Source organism: Fragaria vesca, linkage group LG2 (genome assembly GCF_000184155.1).
Source record: "Fragaria vesca subsp. vesca linkage group LG2, FraVesHawaii_1.0, whole genome shotgun sequence".
Lineage (NCBI taxonomy): Eukaryota > Viridiplantae > Streptophyta > Magnoliopsida > Rosales > Rosaceae > Fragaria > Fragaria vesca.
In genome coordinates this window covers 23,632,536-23,653,161 of record NC_020492.1, presented here as the reverse complement: position 1 = coordinate 23,653,161, position 20,626 = coordinate 23,632,536, and the positions used below count along the sequence as shown (strand labels likewise).

General features: G+C 40.3%; 4 protein-coding genes across 4 annotated transcripts in view; 1 reads left to right on the top strand and 3 right to left on the bottom strand.

Annotated features, from left to right (window-relative positions):
* LOC101298087 overlaps positions 1-4,480 on the bottom strand; it is a 15,182-nt gene extending 10,702 nt beyond the window's left edge. Inside the window, exons 1-6 of the mRNA XM_004291366.1 lie at positions 4,369-4,480; positions 1,959-3,974; positions 1,417-1,615; positions 1,243-1,302; positions 845-949; positions 318-458 (exon numbers count right to left, since the gene is read on the bottom strand). Coding sequence (XP_004291414.1) covers positions 318-458; positions 845-949; positions 1,243-1,302; positions 1,417-1,615; positions 1,959-3,862 — 2,409 coding nt within the window. The 5' untranslated portion in view covers positions 3,863-3,974; positions 4,369-4,480. The remainder of the gene's footprint in view (positions 1-317; positions 459-844; positions 950-1,242; positions 1,303-1,416; positions 1,616-1,958; positions 3,975-4,368) is intronic.
* A 332-nt stretch (positions 4,481-4,812) lies between these two features.
* On the bottom strand, positions 4,813-7,680 carry LOC101297799. The gene is made up of 3 exons (XM_004291365.1): positions 6,889-7,680; positions 6,081-6,327; positions 4,813-5,516 (listed from the first exon to the last, which is right to left on the bottom strand). Exons 1-3 carry the CDS (start codon positions 7,204-7,206, stop codon positions 5,137-5,139), a joined length of 945 nt encoding a protein of 314 aa, XP_004291413.1. The 5' UTR covers positions 7,207-7,680; the 3' UTR covers positions 4,813-5,136.
* Positions 7,681-8,201: 521 nt separating this feature from the next.
* Positions 8,202-11,703, bottom strand: LOC101297503 (syntaxin-32-like). The gene is made up of 6 exons (XM_004291364.1): positions 11,493-11,703; positions 11,037-11,336; positions 10,354-10,604; positions 10,089-10,238; positions 9,238-9,446; positions 8,202-8,553 (listed from the first exon to the last, which is right to left on the bottom strand). The coding sequence occupies exons 2-6, from the start codon at positions 11,284-11,286 to the stop codon at positions 8,394-8,396; spliced, it is 1,020 nt and encodes a 339-aa protein (XP_004291412.1). The 5' UTR covers positions 11,287-11,336; positions 11,493-11,703; the 3' UTR covers positions 8,202-8,393.
* A 2,526-nt stretch (positions 11,704-14,229) lies between these two features.
* Positions 14,230-20,626, top strand: LOC101313578. Its single transcript, XM_004292914.1, has 5 exons — positions 14,230-14,443; positions 14,605-17,118; positions 17,200-18,888; positions 19,335-19,590; positions 19,688-20,626. Exons 2-5 carry the CDS (start codon positions 14,677-14,679, stop codon positions 20,320-20,322), a joined length of 5,022 nt encoding a protein of 1,673 aa, XP_004292962.1. The 5' UTR covers positions 14,230-14,443; positions 14,605-14,676; the 3' UTR covers positions 20,323-20,626.

Here is a 20,626-nt window from a genome sequence, read left to right as displayed (position 1 = left end):
GGGTGGAGGCGCGCCGTCGCCAGCGCCGGAGGATGGAGAACGGACGGACGTCCGCACTTTAAGCCGAGTGCGGACGTCCGCTCTACATCCTTTCTGTACATATACATATATATATATATATCAATTATATCTGAAACCATCCAGGAACATCATCAATTTCAGCTGACAAATGCAATTCATGATGGCCTTCAGTAGTGTTTTTGACGTTATTTATATACTTCTATATAGCTGAACTAAACTTAGGTACTCGTTTTTCTTCTGTTCTAGCCGGAAATTTAAGAACTCTAGTGCATTGTCCGAGATCTCCAATAACAAACCTGACACATAAGATGAAACTCTCCTTCATCAGGATGAATACCAAAATCTCCAGAAGCTTCCAAAGGAACATCCCCATACCAGCCACTTGCATTGTGTAGGAATATTCGCTGGCCACGGAAACATAAGCTTGCCGAGATGTCCTGCATAGAAGAGATGTGTGGTACAAAACTAAGACCAAGCACAATAGCATGGTAGTTCTGACTGTATAACGTACGCATGAATAAAAGACTCATAAATTTTACATGAGTGCACATTCCATACAGCACTTGTATGGTCTCAACATTTGAATTAAATTGTACTATATGTGCAGATCTTATGTATTAAAACTGAACACAAATGTCTTTCTATACTATTTAGTTATTAACCAGGACCATTAGAGACCATACAAGGATTAACGTAAATATTTTCCATAGCAAATAATTTACATGTGCTACCTACTAACAATTATACTTGACAGGAAATAAAACATCACTGTAACAAGCAGCAAATATTCATAAAGATTCAAGAACATATATAATCAACATACGGAAAATGATGATGGAGCATCAATTGTTTGAAAAGCCAACCCTGTCACATCAAGCTGTCCATGAAGATTGGGAAATGATTCTCCTCTTGACATGCACAAGTGAACCTGAAAAGGTGGAAGTGAATAAATAACTCAATCTGATCAAACTAATCTAGAATTCCTCCTCCCTAGACGTTGGGTGACATTATACAGAAAAAAATGCCAAATCATAATGAATTCAGATATGCACAATCTTGTTATAAGATTTAAGGAGAAGGATTACTCAACAAGGAAATTAATGTAATTATATCACTAGAGAATAAACGTAACAGGCATAAACTGATAAACTGAGATGTGTTCCCTTAATTTAAGTTTAAAATGCAAAAAATAAAATAAATAATCTGAAGTTAGAAAAGCACCTCACCAGTGGCTCTTCCTTTAGACCAAATTATTGGAATGGCTAAAATCCGTTCGAATAGCTGCGATATGAAATAATGCAACCAAGCAAACAAAGCACAGTATTACTCTTCAGGCAAAAGAAAGAACTTGGCAGTCTCAAGACTGCATCATATTACTTTCAGTGTCTAGCTTACCGGAACAAAGAGGTTAGCAACTTTTAGGTTGGCGTGCCATTTCTGTTCAACAATGTCAACAAATACATCGGTAGACAACCAGCCACCATCTTCAGACATGATTTCAGACCTCCACATCTTACAGTTGCCATTTACTTGTACATGCACGCGACCGTAGTGATTTTGAAACTTCACGTGTCCATTGACATTCTCCATCTCTCTGTAGACAGTACATGGAATTGGAAATCATAAATGCTCAGATTAAACGCAAAGGCATGATTATTCTGTATAAATCTTATCTAGCACAAGTAAATAAAATTTTCAATATACAAAAAAAATTTCCCACTAAGGAGCATCTTTAAAATGTGTCATCCTGATCAGTAGCAAATATCTATATAATCTATAAAATAAAAAATAAAAAATAAAAGATAAAAATAAAACCAAATCCAGCAGCAGTAGTCTTTTGAATAAAACCAACCCAAAAAAATAAAAACAAAACTCATGCTCATGATAAGTTCCATCAATAGAATAGTGTAATTATCAAGAGTATATAGTGGCTCTACCGAGGTTCCCTGTCACCGTATGCAAGTAGCATGAGTGTTCCTCCTTTGAATTGTACAGAATCCAGTGTAACTGGAAGCATCTTCTCAATGCCTTCAGGCTGCACAATATTGACCTCGTCAACAAGTTCTGCAACAATATCTTCAACTCTGGGGCGCATGCTAGATGTGAGCTTTTGAATGAGACCAGAGAGAAGATGGGATAATGGAACTCCAGCATTTATAGAAAATGAGGGAAACCCTAATTTCGGACTTGGGGGCCAGATGGGACCATGATCATATGTTGTAAAAGAAGGTACTGTGGACATCGAATTCTGCAATGTTTCACCTGCTCGCCTTTCGGATTCACCATCCTCAGAATGACTATTGTTAACATCATTTCTTAAACCCTTATCTTTTACATTACTACTGGTATTAGCTTCTGAAACTTTTTCAGTGGATAGGTTACTGGATTTCTCATCTACATTGGACTGATCCAACGGATCATCTTTGAGATTAAAACTGCTTAAATGACTGATTGCATTCTGGTTTTGTTTAAGGGCTTGGTCAGCTGAATCTCTAGAGCCTTTTCCATTCTGATTATCATCTCTGACAGTTTCTCGACTTATACCTACGACAGCAGTGTTGGCATTAGTATCAACCTCATTCTTCATCAAATAGGTGTCAAGATTCATCAACTGTGAAGGTTCATCAGACTTCCTCTGCGCCAAACCCTGAAAATATGCAAGTGCCCTCACTGCACTATCCCCAAGAATTCTTCTCTTTGCGTTCATACCAGATGCAGAGATATCATTCCCATAACCATTCCTTTTGAATTTGTGCTTTCTAGGCCCCTTTATCACCCTGGACCAAAATTTAAGCCCTGAACCCGGTATTTTTACACCCAATGATTTCTCCAAGTCTGCATGCTTGATATCATAATCGACGCCTGTGTCCATGCAGTGATCTCTCCAGTGCATCTTTTCATCCATGCATAAAAACGATTCAGAGGTCGTTAAATCCCCTGTATGGCTATCAACTTCCTTTGAATCATCACCTTCAGATGGAGTGGAACCCTTTTCTGAAATAATATAACCCATCTCCGCAGCTTCCCTAGCCGCTTCATCCCTTTCTCTTTCCCAGCAAACACCAGCTTCCTCTCTAGCGAGCCTCCGGGTTTTTGTACGATAATCAATTCCTTCTTCTGTTGATAAGTGCCCATGCAGACAACCTTCGGATGAGGGTATCCCTAACCATGTAAAATCCTTCTTCTGCACAATCAGGACAGTTGGATGGGATAAAACTGCATCAATCACAATCCTTCCCCTCCTCAGACTTGCAAAAGGACGAACACGAAGTTTCATAGATGGGACCTCACCACAAGAAAATTCTTCATCATGAGGGCCAACTGAACAGGCTTCCAATGTGATGCTCAGAGGTGATATCCTCCGAACCTTACCAAAAACAACTTCGCGCTGGATATACTCACTGAGCACTGAGCAAACAGAAGGCAAAACCCTGGCTTCAATAAAACCCTTGGCTTTTGTCTGCCCGTACCATACCAACAAGCATACCCCAGATATCACGGCCACAAACACAGAGCACCTAAATAAAAGTAACCCCTCTTCCCATAAAGGAGATAAAGACCGCACTAGAGCCTTGCTTTGAGCAAAAGGCTCTTTAACACATTGTACCTTCCCATTTTTCAGCTCAAAGGTTCTCTTTAACAACTCCACATTTCTCCCCCAAAAATGTGAAACTCGAATTGCTTGAGTAATCCAATAATTCTGCTTTTCGCTCACACACCTGCGGACAACCCTCCTCCCCACATGCCTGCTGTCCCAATGAATTAAACTCCCACGGTTCCTACCACTTAAAGAGCTGTGAATCGGAGCCCCGAGAAATGCACAATGGAGTTTTCCGCTCATTGTCTCCCCTTATGCATCAACATCCAATCACAAGTCATCCGCCAGGGACCAAGAAACAGCTCTCAGTCCCCCAAAAAATCATAAATTCATGAAGCGGCAAGACATTTGAACCCTAAGAGTATACATAATAGTCTCAATCAGTAACTCACACAAAATCCAACGCATATAGAATCACATCATTTCGACTCGAAAGCAAAACAGCTCAATTCAGCAATAGAGAATTCTTAATCAATTATCTAATAGCTCAACTTATATAGCAGTTTCCGCTTTAGAAACTAAGCACAATGTTACAGTACAAAACGGCGGAGGTTTCATTCGATTAGTTCAATACAAATAGCCCTAGAACTTGCCGTCACTCTCGCTAGCCAAAACAACGCTGTTTTGAACCCTAAGCACACTACCTAACCATGAAACTCTAATCCATTTTCAGAATTCTCTACTCTAAAACTAAACGTGAGTGTTCGGATTGAAGAGAATAGCGAAGAATTGAAGGCGGGAAATAAAACCTGGAGTGAAGGAAAGGAGCATTGTTTAGGTCTGAGACTGCTTCTGGTTTTGTTGCTTGAGGAAGACGAAGCTTTTTTCTGGGCTTTGCTTCAACCGCAGAGCTGGGTTCTTCAATTTCTATTTTCTAATGAACGAGAGACCAACTGGGACGTAAATGGTGTGTGTTTTTTTATTTACGGAAATGCCACGGGGGAATATATGTGAAATGTCTGAGATGACCTTATCTGGTAATAGCGTGCAAGGCAGAAGAACACTGTGGATCAATCATCATTCATCCATTCCATCTTCTCAAGTATCTTTTGCAAAAGAGTTTATTCTTATCATTTCTTATACTTCAAACTTGAATCTTCTCAAATTTGATTGCTTATGTGTGTCTCAAGAAAATTTTACAGTTTCAACGAGGTAAAAGGATTTGGATTTGTATGTTTGAAAGAGCATAACATCAAGTAAAATAATTTCTGACTCTGCCCATTGATCCAGAATAGGTTCTCAACAGAAACATCGAGGAAGGAGGCCAATACAGATATACCAGATATGTCTAGTTAACTACTTCCCCGAGGATAAATATGCGCAAAACTGGCAAATCCACATGTCTAATGACAACTGAGTAAACAAAAAAGCCAAACTGAAACTTCCTGTAGTCATCCGCAATACAATTAAGGTCATCTTCAACAAAACCAAAAACCCTCTTTATTTCGCACAACTTGGTCATATGAACAATGGTAAATTACATGCTCATATATAAGATGTTGAACGAAACTGGGCTTTTACCGCACAGGCTGCTGGTTATAATGGTTCTTCTCTTTCTTCTTGGCCGCAGCAAGTTTTGCTCTCCTGGCAGCAGCCTCTTGAGCAGCAGCTTTTGCAGCCGCATCCAACTCTTTAGTACTTTTCTTCTTCTTGGCAGTTGCCATCTTCTTTAGTCGCTCTTTCACGTCAACTGCTGATGGTTCCTCTTCCGACTGTTCAGTTCCTGCAACTTCACTTGGTCCATTAGTCACCCCTGAGTTGTTTGGTTGATCCTGTGATTCTTTTGCATCCTTGGAAGCTTTCTTTTTCTTCTTCTTGGAGCTTTTGGACTCTGCAGGATGATTTTCCTTCTTTTCCGCATGTCCATTAGGAGCACTATCCTTGTCTTGTGCAGCACCTGCAAATTCAATACATCAGATGTTGTCATATACAAAATTAAACATTTGATAGACATTCCTACTGTGTGATACCACCAATAATACCAGGGACTCGACTCTACCATAAAACTACATAAATAAATATGATTTCAAGTTCAAACAATAAGTCTACAAGCGTGCTTGATAAATCAACACGAGTAGAATGGAAAACAAGAAGAAAAGTAGATGATTATTAATGTATACAATGAAAGTTAACCATCTTCTTTACATGTTTCATAATGTGTAATACTGCTTTCATCAAAGACTTAGCTTAATTATTCATCAAAACTCAAGTATAGAGATGGGACATAATATGGCAAACAATAATGACCAAGCATATGCGGCACAGATGCGCATTTATGTGACTGTGTAATGTATAAAACAAAGAGATAATCATCTTCCTTGCAAACAAATAATGATCAAAGAATATATTCAAGCAAACATTGCAAACAAATAATATAATGCACTATGACAAACTAAACCAACCACACAATTGCAGATACTATAGTATTATCTTACTAGGGAAAAAAGAGAAAGACACTTACCGCGTGATTCATCTTGACTGTCACTTTCCTTCTGGGTAACTGCAAAATCAGCTAGAAGAGCCTCAAGTTCTGCAAGTTCCTTTTTCTTCTTCTCCTTCTTTGAAAGTTGCTTTTCTGCCTCCTTTGGTGGGGCAGGAACCTCAGCAGGCTTCTTCACCACTGGCTCAGGATGAACTGGAGCCTCTGGTTCATGCTCTTCCTCATCTTCATCGCCTTCATCAAGAATATCTTCTTCACTCTCACTTTCCTGTAGTCATGAATAGACAAGCAGATGTATAAGAACTCCGTTCAGGCTGTTTTCACAACTTTCAATAGCAAAAAAAAACCACCTAAAACTTAACCAAAATCACAATCTACCCAAATCATACTCCCCATATCCCACCCTTATATTCCAACTATGTTAACACCGACTATCATTCAACCAAAATCATATGCATAATGTACAGAAAACCAAATAACAAAAGTCAGCTACCACTTATTCCAGCGACACATTATTTCTTTACAAATGATAGACTATTCCGCATTAGATATCAAACACTGCAGCTGTTATCCACAATATTGAGCTACATTGATCAGACTCCAACTTATATGCCTCCCCTATGTTCCTCATTAGCCAACTCGTCAACATAACTCACAAATTCACATCATCCTATCAAACAACTTCGTTACCAATATCGGTTCCTTAACCACAGCATTATATTTATACCCAGCTAACTGTAATTAAACAATGCACCACCAAAAACAGCACAAATATAAAAGAGCGAAACAATCGCATCACACTACGAAAATAAAGGAATTGAGTTCGAACCTCTACAGTAGAGGCCTTCTGCTTACTACTCGGCTGAGGCTCAGAGGTTCCCCAAACCGGCTGAATCGGGGCGGTGGTGGCATAATAGTCATCATCGTCTTCGTCATCCACATCCGCCCACGACTTGGCGTTCAACGGAGCTGGCGTCCAGACCACCTGCGGCTCCGGCGCCTTGGCCTGCCCGGACTGGTCCTTGGATGTCCCTTTGCTCTTCTTATCGGACTTCTTCTTCTTCCTCAGAGTCTCGAGCGCTGCGAAAACGTTCGTGTTCTTGATGACGAGCGATCCCTCGTCTCTCCTGTTTCCACCGCCTACCATCTGTTTCTTCCAACACACCAAAACGCCGTCGTATCAACCAAAATTCACGGCACTCTCTGCGAAAATCGAATCGGCTCCCAAATTAGGGTTTCGAGCCTTCGCGAAACGGAGACCTAATCGACCTAAGCGAGCTAATAGATTTGTATGTACAAACAAAATCACAATCAACAAAAATCCAGGGGAGGTTTGACGGTGTATTGATCCCGGGGAATCGAGGATGAATATCGGAGATCGGGGATTGTGACGGTGAAGGAAATTAGGGTTTGGGAGAGGTGGATATGAGGAATTGAGAGAGAGAGAGAGAGATATGAGCTATGGCGGATGAGAGAGTTGGTTACGTTTGCAAAGAAGTAGGGCTAAATAAGAGAGGACCGGATAACGTATCGAAACGCAAAAGAGGAGCTTTTATAGCTGGCCTGACTTCTTTTTGGTATTTAAGGAATGGTGGTTCCAATTTTTCTTATTTTTCGAGTGTTGGCTTGTTGTATTTGTGTATGCTACACCGTATCTTAATTTAGGCCCAGTTTGATATTGAGTTTTAGGGATTAAAATCATATCCCGAAACAATCTAGGAAGTAGGAAATACCTAAACTATAGAAACAAGGAAAAGGGTATGATTATTTTGCTTGTATAATGTTTTCGAGCTTGTAGTTCGACTATAGCATAACAGAACGGCACAAGGTTTTCATGGAGTTCATGTCATTGACATCCCACATGAGGCGTCTGTAACTATACCATCAGTCCATTATGAAAGATGCATCAGTGGCTACCACCACTGCAGCCGAACTTCCTTTATGAAAGGATGCATCAGTGGCTAGTTCATTTCAGAATTTCCCTACAGCACTTAATATGAACCATGGCTTCTGAAGTACTCAGAGATCAAGCATACAGTTCAATTTGTGTTTCTCTCTCAACACAGCTTGAATGCAGGTAGGTATTCAAAGACTTGTAATAGGTATTTTTCTTCCAAGGACCAAACAGCAAAATGTATAGGAAACACGGAAGCAGATAAATTTTGCCAGTCATAACTCGCAACAAATTTTACCGTTTTGTGTATCAGTATACATATATTACATTACTAGGTAATCATCTTGCTCGTGCAACAAACAGAAGGGGCTTATCAACAGTAAAAATACTCAAAAAGACACTGTCATTTTCATCCTTTTCAATTGTTATCACAATGACTATTACGCCACAAAAAATAGGAAAACCATGAGGAAAAAAATTAGTATAAAGAATATCTTGATCATCAGCCACCTATTTGATGATATGCTGCTCAGATACTTGAGCAGTTGGCCTTGTGCACCCTCTACATTCGCCAATGTGTCTTCCATGTTCTCATCAATCCTGCAGCAGGAAATACCATTGTTAAAATTTGACTTAAAATACAATCAAAGTGTTGGCTTACTTTAAGAAATGTGAGAAAAACTAGAGTTTGGATCCCCAACTAAGTATTTCTCACAAGAAATTCCCCACAACTATAACAATAATCAGCATGTGGCACAATTGCAAACAGATATAAAGATTCTTTCATAAAAGTCCACAAATAACTGTTTCTTTTCGAATAGAAACCTTACGACATAACTAGACATTTAAATTAAAACAATGACAGGAATAAGGAAACTGAACAGAGCAACAGGATAGTCTGATATAAAGCTACCTGCCTTATTGAAAAATTGTTTTCACCGACAAAGCACCTTCACTTTTCTATAAATGCAAGTGTCAGAAGCACTGCATTGTACAATATTTAATGGTCCAAAACAACTAATTTAACTCGACCCCATTCAAATAATTGGTAAGGTCTTGGGTTAAACTGGAGCTGCAATATCAGATGCTTCTAGATCATCTCAGGTCATGTTCTATCATAAAGTAGCACACTATGTACTAGGGTAAAGTGATATAGCTCCCAATAATAAAAATAAAATAAAAAACATGCGTTTGTGAACTACTGAAAAAGTAAAAAGGTCCGTTATTGGTACAAGTTGGCACCATATTATTGAGCAATGTAACATGGGGGGATTAGAGAAAAACCTTATGGCAACTTCCCCTTGCTCAGAAACCAATGTCGCCAGCTGGTTGAAAATATTACTCAGCTCATGAATGGTGGACTCAACATTTTGCAAAGCTTCAGCTCTACTCTGCATGAAACTGTCTTGATACGGAACCATCTCCTGTTGTTGCTGTTGCTGTTGATGCTGTTGCTGTTGCTGGAGCAATGGTTGACTATCTCCATCTATATCCTTCCTGTTGAAACAAAAAAATTTGTTATAAAAGATCACAGCCGCAATTTGATATCTAAATCAAATTAATCCCATGAGATACCAAACAAAGCTCATAACTATAAGTTAATAATAATCCAAAGAAAGAAGGGTCATACTTATCTCAAAGTTCAAAATTAAACATCAATTTATATATAAGTTGAGGAGTCAATAGTCTGGATAATAGCACTGATAGTCCAGAATATTTGAACATCAGTGTCTGAGAATTGGTAGATTACTGAAACAGTGGAACATCAACATTGTCTATATGCAAACTGTTGTGCATCATAATGACACAGATGAACCAGTATAAAGAAACAAAGAGACAGGGTTGGTATTTCTCAGGATCCTCTAGAGGAACAAAGGGTGCAAGCAGCAACAACTCTTGTCCAACAGTTCACAGATAAATTAAACTGACATTTCAAATTATGTAGTGCACATGAACTAAGGCGAGTTAGGAAATGGTACATAGTCAACTACCTATTTTTTTTAAAAATGATAAACCACATATATTCACACCCTTAAAAGGGATGTGTGATTTTACAGTAGCAATGTTCCATTACTGACATATAAATAAATAAATAAAACAATCTCTTACTTTGGGAACAACTGCGATGAAGATGCTGATCCATTAACCCATGGAGGAGGAGAGGCACTTGAAGAACTAGCAGCTGACCTGGCAGCCAGTGGCCGCTGCCGAACAAAAGGATTTGTGGATTCCTTGGTGGCGCTAGACGAAAACAATTGTCTTCTATTCTCATGCACCTTCAAATTCTTCATGAAACCAATAAAAATATCATTAGTGTTAGAAAGAAGAACAACTTTAGTAGAAAAGTCACGTGCTAAGATTACGAGCCTAAAGTGCACAGCCAACAATATTAGGCCTTACCTCGGTTCGCATGGTGAGGACTTCTTTGAAATCTTTTGTAGTGCTCATAAGCCGATTTTTCAGGTCATCGACAACTGTGGTAGAATGACTAGTCGTGTCACTAGAAATATTCCCACTTTCATTTCTGGAGTGAGATAGGAGCTGAAGGTCTACCACTGCAGAGTTGAGTGAAGTAATATCCTGCTTGATAACTGCTGTCAGCTCCTGAATTTCCCTTGTAGGATCATCAAAAACAGATGTCCTCTTCGCCACTGCATGTAACCAACAAATACACAATAAATACCAACTTCTCAAACACAGTTTTCTAAAGCAACAGGAACGTGAAAGATATCTGATAATACAAACACTAAATCTAGTTCAATCTAGTTCTTAATAGAACAATAAAGGATGGAAATCAGCTCCCAATCTACTAACTAGACGAGAATAGAACCAAAACTCAAATATTGCCGTATTTCATGGTTTATGCTTTCCTGGTTCTTCCTTTTTAACAACAGCAGCAACTCATAATTTTTCGATAGTTTAAGCAACATACCATGGCAAGGAACATAGGTACCAAGCTAAAATTTATATATCATGTCATTAACTATCTATCTTTATAACTTCAAACACCAACACAATCAATTCGCACTGCTTCAAATCTCAGACTAAACACTAACACATAACAATTATCATCAATCACTCACATTTTGTCAGCTTTTCGAGCTTCTGCGACGTCGAGTGTATCCCTTTCCCAATTCTGGCGGCTCTCTGATTAAACTCGGAGCGCATCGACACCGCCGCTTGATTTTCCTGCCATTTCGATCCTCTACTCGGCCCATTCTGCGACGGCCCTGGCGCCGCCGCCGACGAGAATGACTTCTTTAGCCTCTCTGCCACACTCTGAAACTCATGCGTCCGATCGCGAATAGACGATTGTGTCCCCTTGGAGTGCATTGTTCCCAATCCTAGCTTCTCAAATTGAAACTCCACAATAACATAACCACCTGAAACCGCATACAATTACTTCATTACTTCGATCCCTACACATCCTATGAACAAATTGCTACGCAGAATTTGATTCGTTTCTTTCACCTTTAATCTAAAGCATTCGATTCCAAGCAGTAAAAACGAAAAGTAAAATTACGGAAAGGTGAGATTACCTGGGAGAGTGCGAGATCTGAAACCCTAGACCCGCACCGATTGAGCTTTTTCCCGGCGAAAATTGAGCGGAGCTTGCGAGAGAGCCAAAACGGTGCCGTTTAGGGCAAGATCGGGGACTGTGTGAAAAAGCTAGGGGTTGAAATCGAAGAAAATTTTCAATGCGTTGCTGGATCTAATGGGAATTAAATCTTGTTGGAGAAGGCTGGAGTTGTTTTGTTATGACGCGGAAGGTTGCACCTGGGTTTGATATGATTATGTAGTCGGTTATTACAGGATGGTCCCTCGGTTTATAGTTAAGTCTATTCGAGACCATGACTTGTGGGGATTTCTATTTTAGAGGGAGTCTAAAATCTAGATGAGTAAAAGAAAGGTAAGTGGTTGAAAAAAAATTAAGAAACGGGTCTCATGTTATTTGGTCTAACATAATTTCTAAATATGAAGTTATGAGTTTGACTCATAAAGTTATAATATATGATTAAAAATAAAAATAAAAAAATTATTTGACGGCAACTTCAAACTTATGTACATTTTAGATCTTTAATATCAAGAAGGTAGGTACCTTGGTAACCTTTGTTGCCCTAGTAAAGGCTTAGTTGCACCAAGATTCTATCTTGTTGGCATACTCAATACTATTAGGGCAGTAACATTTGATTCCCACAAGAGTGCGGTGCGCTTTATGTGGCGTCTATCAACTAATGTGGAGATCTAAGCAAGAAGCGATCGTTTCTTCTTCACTTTCACTAATGAGATAGATGTGATCCAAATTAAGAAATGAGAACCATGGGGGTTACCTAAGGGCTATGATTCTTCTAAATGATTATGATGGTTTTTCTGTTATTATGGTTGTGCCTCTTACTTTTGTTTGTATTTGGGTTGAAATACATGATCTAACTGCGACACACATGACGGCTGCAACTGCGCGCCTGGTTAGGGAGACTATTTGACCTATCCTCCAAAGTTGATCACCTTGGCATTAATTGCGATTTGGTTCGGGTGCGCCTCACCCGCCCTCTCAACGATATGGTAAGATTGGACAGAATAACTAGGGTTTCCTTTATGGATGTTCATCTATGAGATTCCGGTACGAACGCTTGCTTGGACCCTGTCGTGATTGTATTATGATTAATCATGACGGCCTTCTCTGTCACTGTGAGTAGGAACCCTCTCAAGCTGTGTGCCGACGACCGCATCAACGTCTATAATACCTCTTATAATGGTATTTTGTAGGAATGCCCATTCTTCCTTATTTGTTTCAGGTATTGTGGCTCTTTCAATCCTTAAAGAAAAGAGATCAGCTACAATCAGGGAGGTTCCCGCCTTCCCAACCCCTACCAAAATCACTAGAGTTCGTAGAGGAAGGGAGGAAGATGAAGTTGCAAATGGAAAGCGTCATTGGCATACCCTAGCAATGGTTCCATTGCCTCTTAACTCTAATAAACTAGGGTTTTCGATTGCTTCAAATGGGGACCTCAGAATCATCCATAACAGAAAATCTCCTAAGAAGAGGGATCGCCCCCGTGGTAGCAAAAACAATAAAAATAGTCCGGAAGAGACACTAGACTCCATGGCACGTGAAGGAGAAGGAGGCTCAATCTAAAGTAGAGAACCGCTAATTTTCTAGTGCAACTAGAAAAGACCCCTACCAAACCCTAAATAAATTTCTATCTCTGCCCATACGATGTCCATACGATAAAAGGTACGTCATTGGGTCTTAGGCTTCTAGTTATTCATGTCCACTTTTTTAGACGTAGTTTTACTGGTATATTTTCAATTTGTAGTTTGTAGCTTCAATTAAGAACTTTGCTTTGTGTTTGAGTAGTCATCAGATTACTTATACATTGACTGTTACGGTCATTATGGTATCGAATAATAGAACTTTTTCAATTACTTGAAAAAAACAGAGACAGGTTAGAGTTACACCTCCTAATGTGCTACATAGAAGGGGTCTTCTCCCTCAAATTGTAGACGATAGGCTAACTGAAGTGAAAGTTATAATAACTGGTAAAACAAAGAAATAAGCTGTTAAAAAAATGATAGAAGGTACACATAGCATAATTTGAGGGGAAAATTTATCCAAAAAATAAAAAATTTGAGGGGTAACTAAACCACCCTGAAACAAAGGACATGATCCTCCTAAAAAAAAGGCACGGGTTAAATGCGATTGCTGTTTTTTTTTTTCCAAATCACCATTACAATGTGCATTTCGAGTAATTTTATTTTGACCACGTCACTCTTTACCTGCTAGAACCGCCTTCAATTTCACGCGCTCCATTCTCATCTCTGCTCACCACCTTACCTCACCATAAGCCACGTGTCACTCTGAATAACCGCGGTGCAAACCACAACACCGATTTTAGGGACTAGCTGAGGTATTATTTCCTTTTTGGCGCCTAATAACTCAAAGGCAATAATGGCAATCTCGAAATTTCGCGGATAAGCAGGCCCACTGTTTAAACCGCTTAGCCATTCTCAAAATCTTTGCTCACTATGCGTCACACTCAAACATCGAATCTGATCCGTCTGGTTTTAAGAACCAGTAATTAAACCGCGACGCGTCACCATATCTCCCGTGAGATTGTTAGTCTCCAGCTCACTCCGGTGTAAACGCGAGCAGCGTATCACAACCGCCACCCAGCGACTCACCAAACGAACATCCCTGATTGCGCCACGTGGAATTATCCTATGGGACTTATTTTTAGTCCCTTAATTTCGATCGAAACCCTTATTCTCGTGGCAACCGAAAAAGAAAACCCTAGCTCTCTCTCTGGTCCGTCCCTTCCGGTGAAACGCAGAAGAAATCTTCAAAATTTCCTGAAATTCAAATCCGAAATGGTGAAATTGACTTAGGGTTTCGCCTCAGGAGCCCCGATTCGAGTCCCAATCCATGCTTTCGCTTCGTGATCTTCACCGCTCTTCCAGAAACCGATGACTCAGGCACGTTGCGGTTCAGGTACGCATGTAGTCCGTTTAGTTTTTTCTAATTTTGGTGATTTTAGGTTATGCTTTTGAGGTTTTGATCTGAATGCATGAGGAGTAGTGTGTGATCGTTTAGATTTTTTGGTTTTTTTGAGTGGTTTTTGTGATTTTTGGGTTTAATTTTTGGTGTATCAGATCTGAAAAATGTGTGGGAGAATGTGAAGCTTGGGGTGTATTGGTTTGGGTGTTGAGATTGAGGAATTGTTGATGGAAAATAGAGTAGAGATTTCACATGGCACTGAAATTCCCAGGAGATCGAGATCTTTGGATGTTAAGAGTTTGTATAGGTCCAGGAGTACAAAGGAGGCTGAGAATCAGAGTTTGAAGAGGAATGGGAGTGAGGGGGATGGGGATGGGGAGAAGAAGAAGAAGAGTAGGAAGGAGGTGTCCCTCAGTAGTCTCAAGAATGTTAATAGTAGTAGTAGTAGTAGCTGGAAGAATATAGATAAAGAGTATGATAGAGGGTTGGAGTCTGGTTCGCATGATCCGGAGGCATCGAATTCGGGGTCGAGTCAGAAATTGGATAGCGGTAGTAGGTTAAACAGCGTGTCACAGCTTAGTTTGGATAATAGTGGCATTCAAATCCCGAGGCGGAAGAGGGGATTTGTGGGGAGGAAAAAGTTTGAGGGTGGTCAGGCGTTGAAGCTGTCGGATGAGTCTGCCGGTAAAGCAAGTATTGCTGATCAGAATCATCAGGTAGCTAAGTTAAGTGGTGAGGAGTTGGATAGTCAGGCTGAGGGTTGGAAGGCTGAAAGGAACAAAGGTTTGGATGAATGCAAAGAAAATCTAAATAGTGAGTTGAATGGAGCTCTTCATGCAAAGAAAGAAAATGCTCTTGAGAGTCGGTCAGTCGTAAGCAATGGTAATTCATCTTTGAAAAAGTCCCGGAGGAAAAGTCGGAAAAGCAAGGACCTGTCATCTGATAGCAGAACTGATGCAAAGAAGGCTGAGCCTTTGGTAAATAGTTCTACTAAAGCTTGCCAGGCTTCACATGAAGACGAGGAGGAGAATCTTGAAGAGAATGCAGCAATGATGCTTTCATCAAGGTTTGATCCAAGCTGTACTGGGTTTTCATTGAATGCCAAGGCTTGTGCGATGCAATCTTCAAACGGATTGTCTGGTCAGGATTTTGATGGTCATATGTCGAAGTCATTGTCTGGATCCGAATCTCCGTCTATTGATAATGCCGGTAGAACACTTAGGCCCAGGCCTAGGAAGCATCACAAAGAAAAGAAAGGTACGAGGAAAAGACGCCACTTCTATGAAATCTTCTTTGGGGACTTGGATGCTTGTTGGGTAGTGAACCGTAGGATCAAGGTCTTCTGGCCTTTGGACCAAAGTTGGTACTATGGCCTTGTGAATGATTATGACAAGGACAAAAAACTTCACCATATTAGATACGATGACCGTGAAGAAGAATGGATTGATCTTCAACACGAGAGGTTCAAGCTCTTGCTACTTCCTACTGAAGTTCCTGGTAAGGCAAAGAAAAGATCATTCATACGGATTACAGGTTCTGAAGAGAGGGAAGAAAACTTGAAACCCAGAAAAGAAAAGAAAAAAAGAGACTTGATGTCAGAGGATGATAGCTGTATAGGCAGCTGTATGGATTCTGAACCTATTATTTCCTGGCTGGCGAGATCAACCCGTCGGATCAAGTCTCCTTCTCATGCTGTGAAGAAGCAAAAAACATCTGGTCTATCTCCAAAGTCCCTGCCAACCTTGTCTGACAGTGCTGGTACTCATGGGTGTTTGGGTGATGTTTCCTCTAGAAGGGATACAAGTAAATCATCTAGTAATTCTGGCAGATATTCTGATGCTTTGAGGGAAGAGAAGCGTGCTCCAGAGGGAGACATTTACCCGGAAGATAGCAGAATGCCTATTGTTTATTATCGGAAGCGATTGCGCAAGACTGGCTCTGTATTGTCTCAAATATACAAGGATGAGCATGCTTCCATGTATGGACATCGTTGCTGTACTTCTGTTACTCCTGTTGAGGAGATTTGGGACTTGGAAGAGCCAGATGATCATGTTGTTATATTGGATCGCAGTTGGCCATTGTGGTATAGTGATGGTGCAGGGTTGCTAAAGTTAACACTTCCTTGGGTAGAATCAGGAAAAGTTATATTTAAATGCCTTCAACTGCATTCACTAATTAATGATTCCCTTGGAGTAGAGTTGTTACGGTTCTGTCATGCTGCAATGCTGCTTCGGCATGGTATTGTGGTGATCACATGGCCAAAGATTCATCTGGAGATGCTTTTTGTTGATAATGTAGTTGGACTGAGGTTTCTTTTGTTTGAGGGTTGCTTGAAGCAGGCAGTAGTCTTGGTTTTTCTAATCCTGACATTATTTCATCAACCTAATGATCAAGGGAAGCTAACTGATTTCCAGTTACCAGCAACTTCAATCAGGTTCAAATTCTCTTGTGTTCAGCATCTTGGAAAGGAACTTGTGTTTGCATTCTATAACTTCTGTCGAGTTAAGAATTCAAAGTGGATGCACCTAGACAATAAACTCGGGAGGCATTGTTTACTCACCAAGAAACTGCCTCTTTCTGAATGCACCTATGATAATATCATGGCACTTCAAAATGGAATAAATCAGTCACCTTGTATCACTCTTTATGGGCAACCCTCCTCTGTCAAGGTACTTGTTCTATCATTTTTTACATATTGCTTGGTATTTGCGTTATTAACTGGAATGTTGTTGTCTTCCCCCTTTTAATAGGCAAATGTTCTTCTAGATAGACATGAAAATGCTATATGTTCCTCTTCAATGCTGTATGGTGAAAATATTTACTTCTGTGATTTTGTCTCCAACCAGGCTACACAGAAGAGGTCCAGGCAGGGGATTAACTTCATGGGAGGTTCCCGAGAAGTTGGTTTTGTAAATATCAGCCATTCTGCTACTCATTCTGATGAGATCCACAGAAAGCTTCCTCCATTTGCTCTATCTTTTACAGCTGCACCTACTTTCTTCATTAATTTGCATCTTAAGTTGCTTATGGAACACAGGGTTGCTAATATCTGCTTTCAAGACCGTGATTCAGAAATTACTCCTGAGAACAATTTGAAGGCTTCAGAAAATGTGGCTACCTCTGGTGGACCCTGTACTAAACTGGTAACAGAAGCATCTCTTTCTATTTGCAGTCACCGAGGTCGGATAAAGTCATCTCAGCTTTACCAAAATTGTGTTGTTAATGTTGCTGGAGCGTCTTCTAGGACTTCCGCTGGCAGAGATAAAGCTGATACTAGTTCCCGTTCTATTGTGAACGGGCTTACTGTTGAAATTCCACCTTTTGACCAATCTGAGAAGTTTGTGGAGAGGGAGATACAGAGTGCTGAACAGCCTACTGATTTTTCATTGAATATGAATGGTAGCATTATCCCCAGTCCCAGCCCCACTGCTCCCAGAAGCACAGGGCAACGAAATAGGAATAGCATGTCATCATTTGGAAACCTCTCACATTGTTGGTCAGATGGAAAGGCTGACATTTTCCATAATGGTTTTGGCAATGGACCGAAGAAACCCCGAACTCAAGTCTCATACACATTGCCTTGTGGAGGTTCTGATGGTAGCTCCAAGCAAAGAAACGTTCACAAAGGGCTTCCTAATAAACGAATTAGAAGGGCCAGTGAGAAGAGGTCGTTAGACACTTCCAGAGGTTCGCAAAGGAACTTGGAGCTGCTAACCTGCGAGGCAAATGTATTAATTACTGCAAGTGACAGAGGGTGGAGAGAAAATGGGGCACGTGTAGCATTAGAACAATTTGATAATAGTGAGTGGAAGCTTGCTGTTAAACTTTCAGGAACTACCAAGTATTTATACAAAGCTCATCAATTTTTGCAGCCTGGGTCAACAAACCGCTATACTCATGTTATGATGTGGAAAGGAGGAAAGGATTGGTTCTTGGAGTTTCCAGATAGAAGCCAGTGGGCCCTTTTCAAGGAGATGCATGAAGAGTGTTACAATCGGAACCTTCGGTCATCAGTTAAAAACATTCCTATTCCTGGGGTTCGCTTAGTAGAAGATATTGATGATAATGGAATAGAAATAGCATTTCTTCGCAGTTCTACCAAGTACTTCCAGCAAATGAAAACAGATGTTGAGATGGCTTTAGATCCATCTCGTATCTTGTATGACATGGATAGTGATGATGAGCGATGGATTTTGAAGTTTCGAAATTCTTCAGAAATGGACAAGAGTAGCTCAACAGAGATTGGCGAGGAGATGTTTGAGAAGACAATGGACATGTTTGAGAAGGCTGCATATGTTCAGCAATGTGATCAGTTCACATCTGAAGAAATAGAAGAGTTCATGACTGGTCTTGGGCCCATGGATTTGCTTAAAACCATATATGAGCATTGGCGTCAGAAACGGCTGAGAAAGGGAATGCCTTTAATCCGACATCTCCAGGTATTTTCAGTTCTTTTTATCACTTTATACTAGGATTCCAACTTTTCCTGTAGTATAGTATATGATAATAAGTTGGAGCATATTCCCTGGGTAGACTATTTGTCAGCTTGTAACTGTTCTTGGTTTTGTTGATCATCTCTGTATTGTATTCTTCATACGTTATGCTGAATTTCATTCCTGGTCTGTTCTTTGCACTAGTGAATTCGTGGATATAAAACAACTGTTATTCATGCTTATAGTAAGAGTAGTCTGGTTTTGGATATTTGTCAGGGTTACTTTATTATGGAGCTTGTTTCGTGTGTAAATGCACTGGGTGGTATTTTTATTTCTACTGATTATTGTCCACCTTGGAAGTTCTTTTTGCCTTGTCAGAAGATAATGTATTTTTCTTTGCTGTTTGTCTGAAATCCTAAATCCCATAACAGAGTTCAATTTTTCTTTTGCAGCCACCTTCATGGGAAATATATCAGAAACAAGTGAGGGAGTGGGAGCAAGTTATGACAAAGATGAATACCACACTTGCAAATGGAAGCCGTGAGAAGGCTGCACCAGTTGAGAAGCCACCGATGTATGCTTTTTGTCTGAAACCGCGGGGCCTGGAAGTTCCCAATAAGGGATCAAAGCAACGGTCACAGAAGAAATATTCTATTTCTGCACATACCAATGCGGTGTTAGGAGATCAGGATGGTTTCCATTCTATTGGTAACTTTTTCAACCCTTATATAAGATGTAAATTGTAATTTTATGACTAATTTCGTTTGAAATTATCTTTGTTTATTGGGTATATCTCTTCCCTCAGGAAGGAGATCAAGTGGGTTTGCATTCGGTGATGAAAAATTTGCATATTCAGGCCATAACTATGAATCTTTAGATGACTCTCCATTGTCTCAGTCGTCACCCAGGGTTTTTTCACCAAGGGATGTGGCTAACCTAATGAGCAATGATGCTTATGAGAGGAATCATTTACACAGAATTGACAGAAGCAAGTCAAAGAAATATCGGACGATAGCATCCCCTGTCGACCCCCAGATCGTGTCTCCATACAGTTTGTCTCCATACAGTCATAGAGTGGTACGAAACAGAAATGGAGTTCATAGAGGGAATTTTGGTATCCCCGAATGGTCAAGCCAGTCATATTATCAACCAGATGTTGCTCAGAGGCTCGTAAATGCTCAGGGCGTTGATCATGACGAGTTTAGGTTTCGTGAGGCATCCAGTGCTGCTCAGTATGCACATAAAATAGCCAAGCGTAAGAGAGAAAATGCTCGCAGATTGTTTTACAGAGCAGATCTAGCAATGCACAAGGCTGTGGTTGCTCTCATGACTGCGGAAGCAATCAAAGCTTCTTCAGACGACTATGACTATGATTACGATTCTGAGTCTGACTCCTTCTCTGTCTCTGACTCTGAGACAGATTCAGACAGTGAAGAGTAGAGCATCAAATCTAGATGTGAGATGGCAGAAAGGAAATTGGCCCATCCCTTTCAGCTCGTCGTTGTGCAGCCGAATATACTTGGGACAATGTTTTTGTCAGTAGTGGTGGATTTTTGCATTTGTTCACAGATACCGTAGAAAAATTCTAACATGAGAGCAGTGAACAGTATGTGCGGGGAAGCAGACGCTGCTCCGACAAAGCTCCAGACTTCCTGATTCTTCTACTTTGCGAGATTTTTTGTTTCCAGTTTGAGGTCTACTCAACTCAGTGCAATTGTTGTACTGGTGCAGCAGAGGGTTAGGG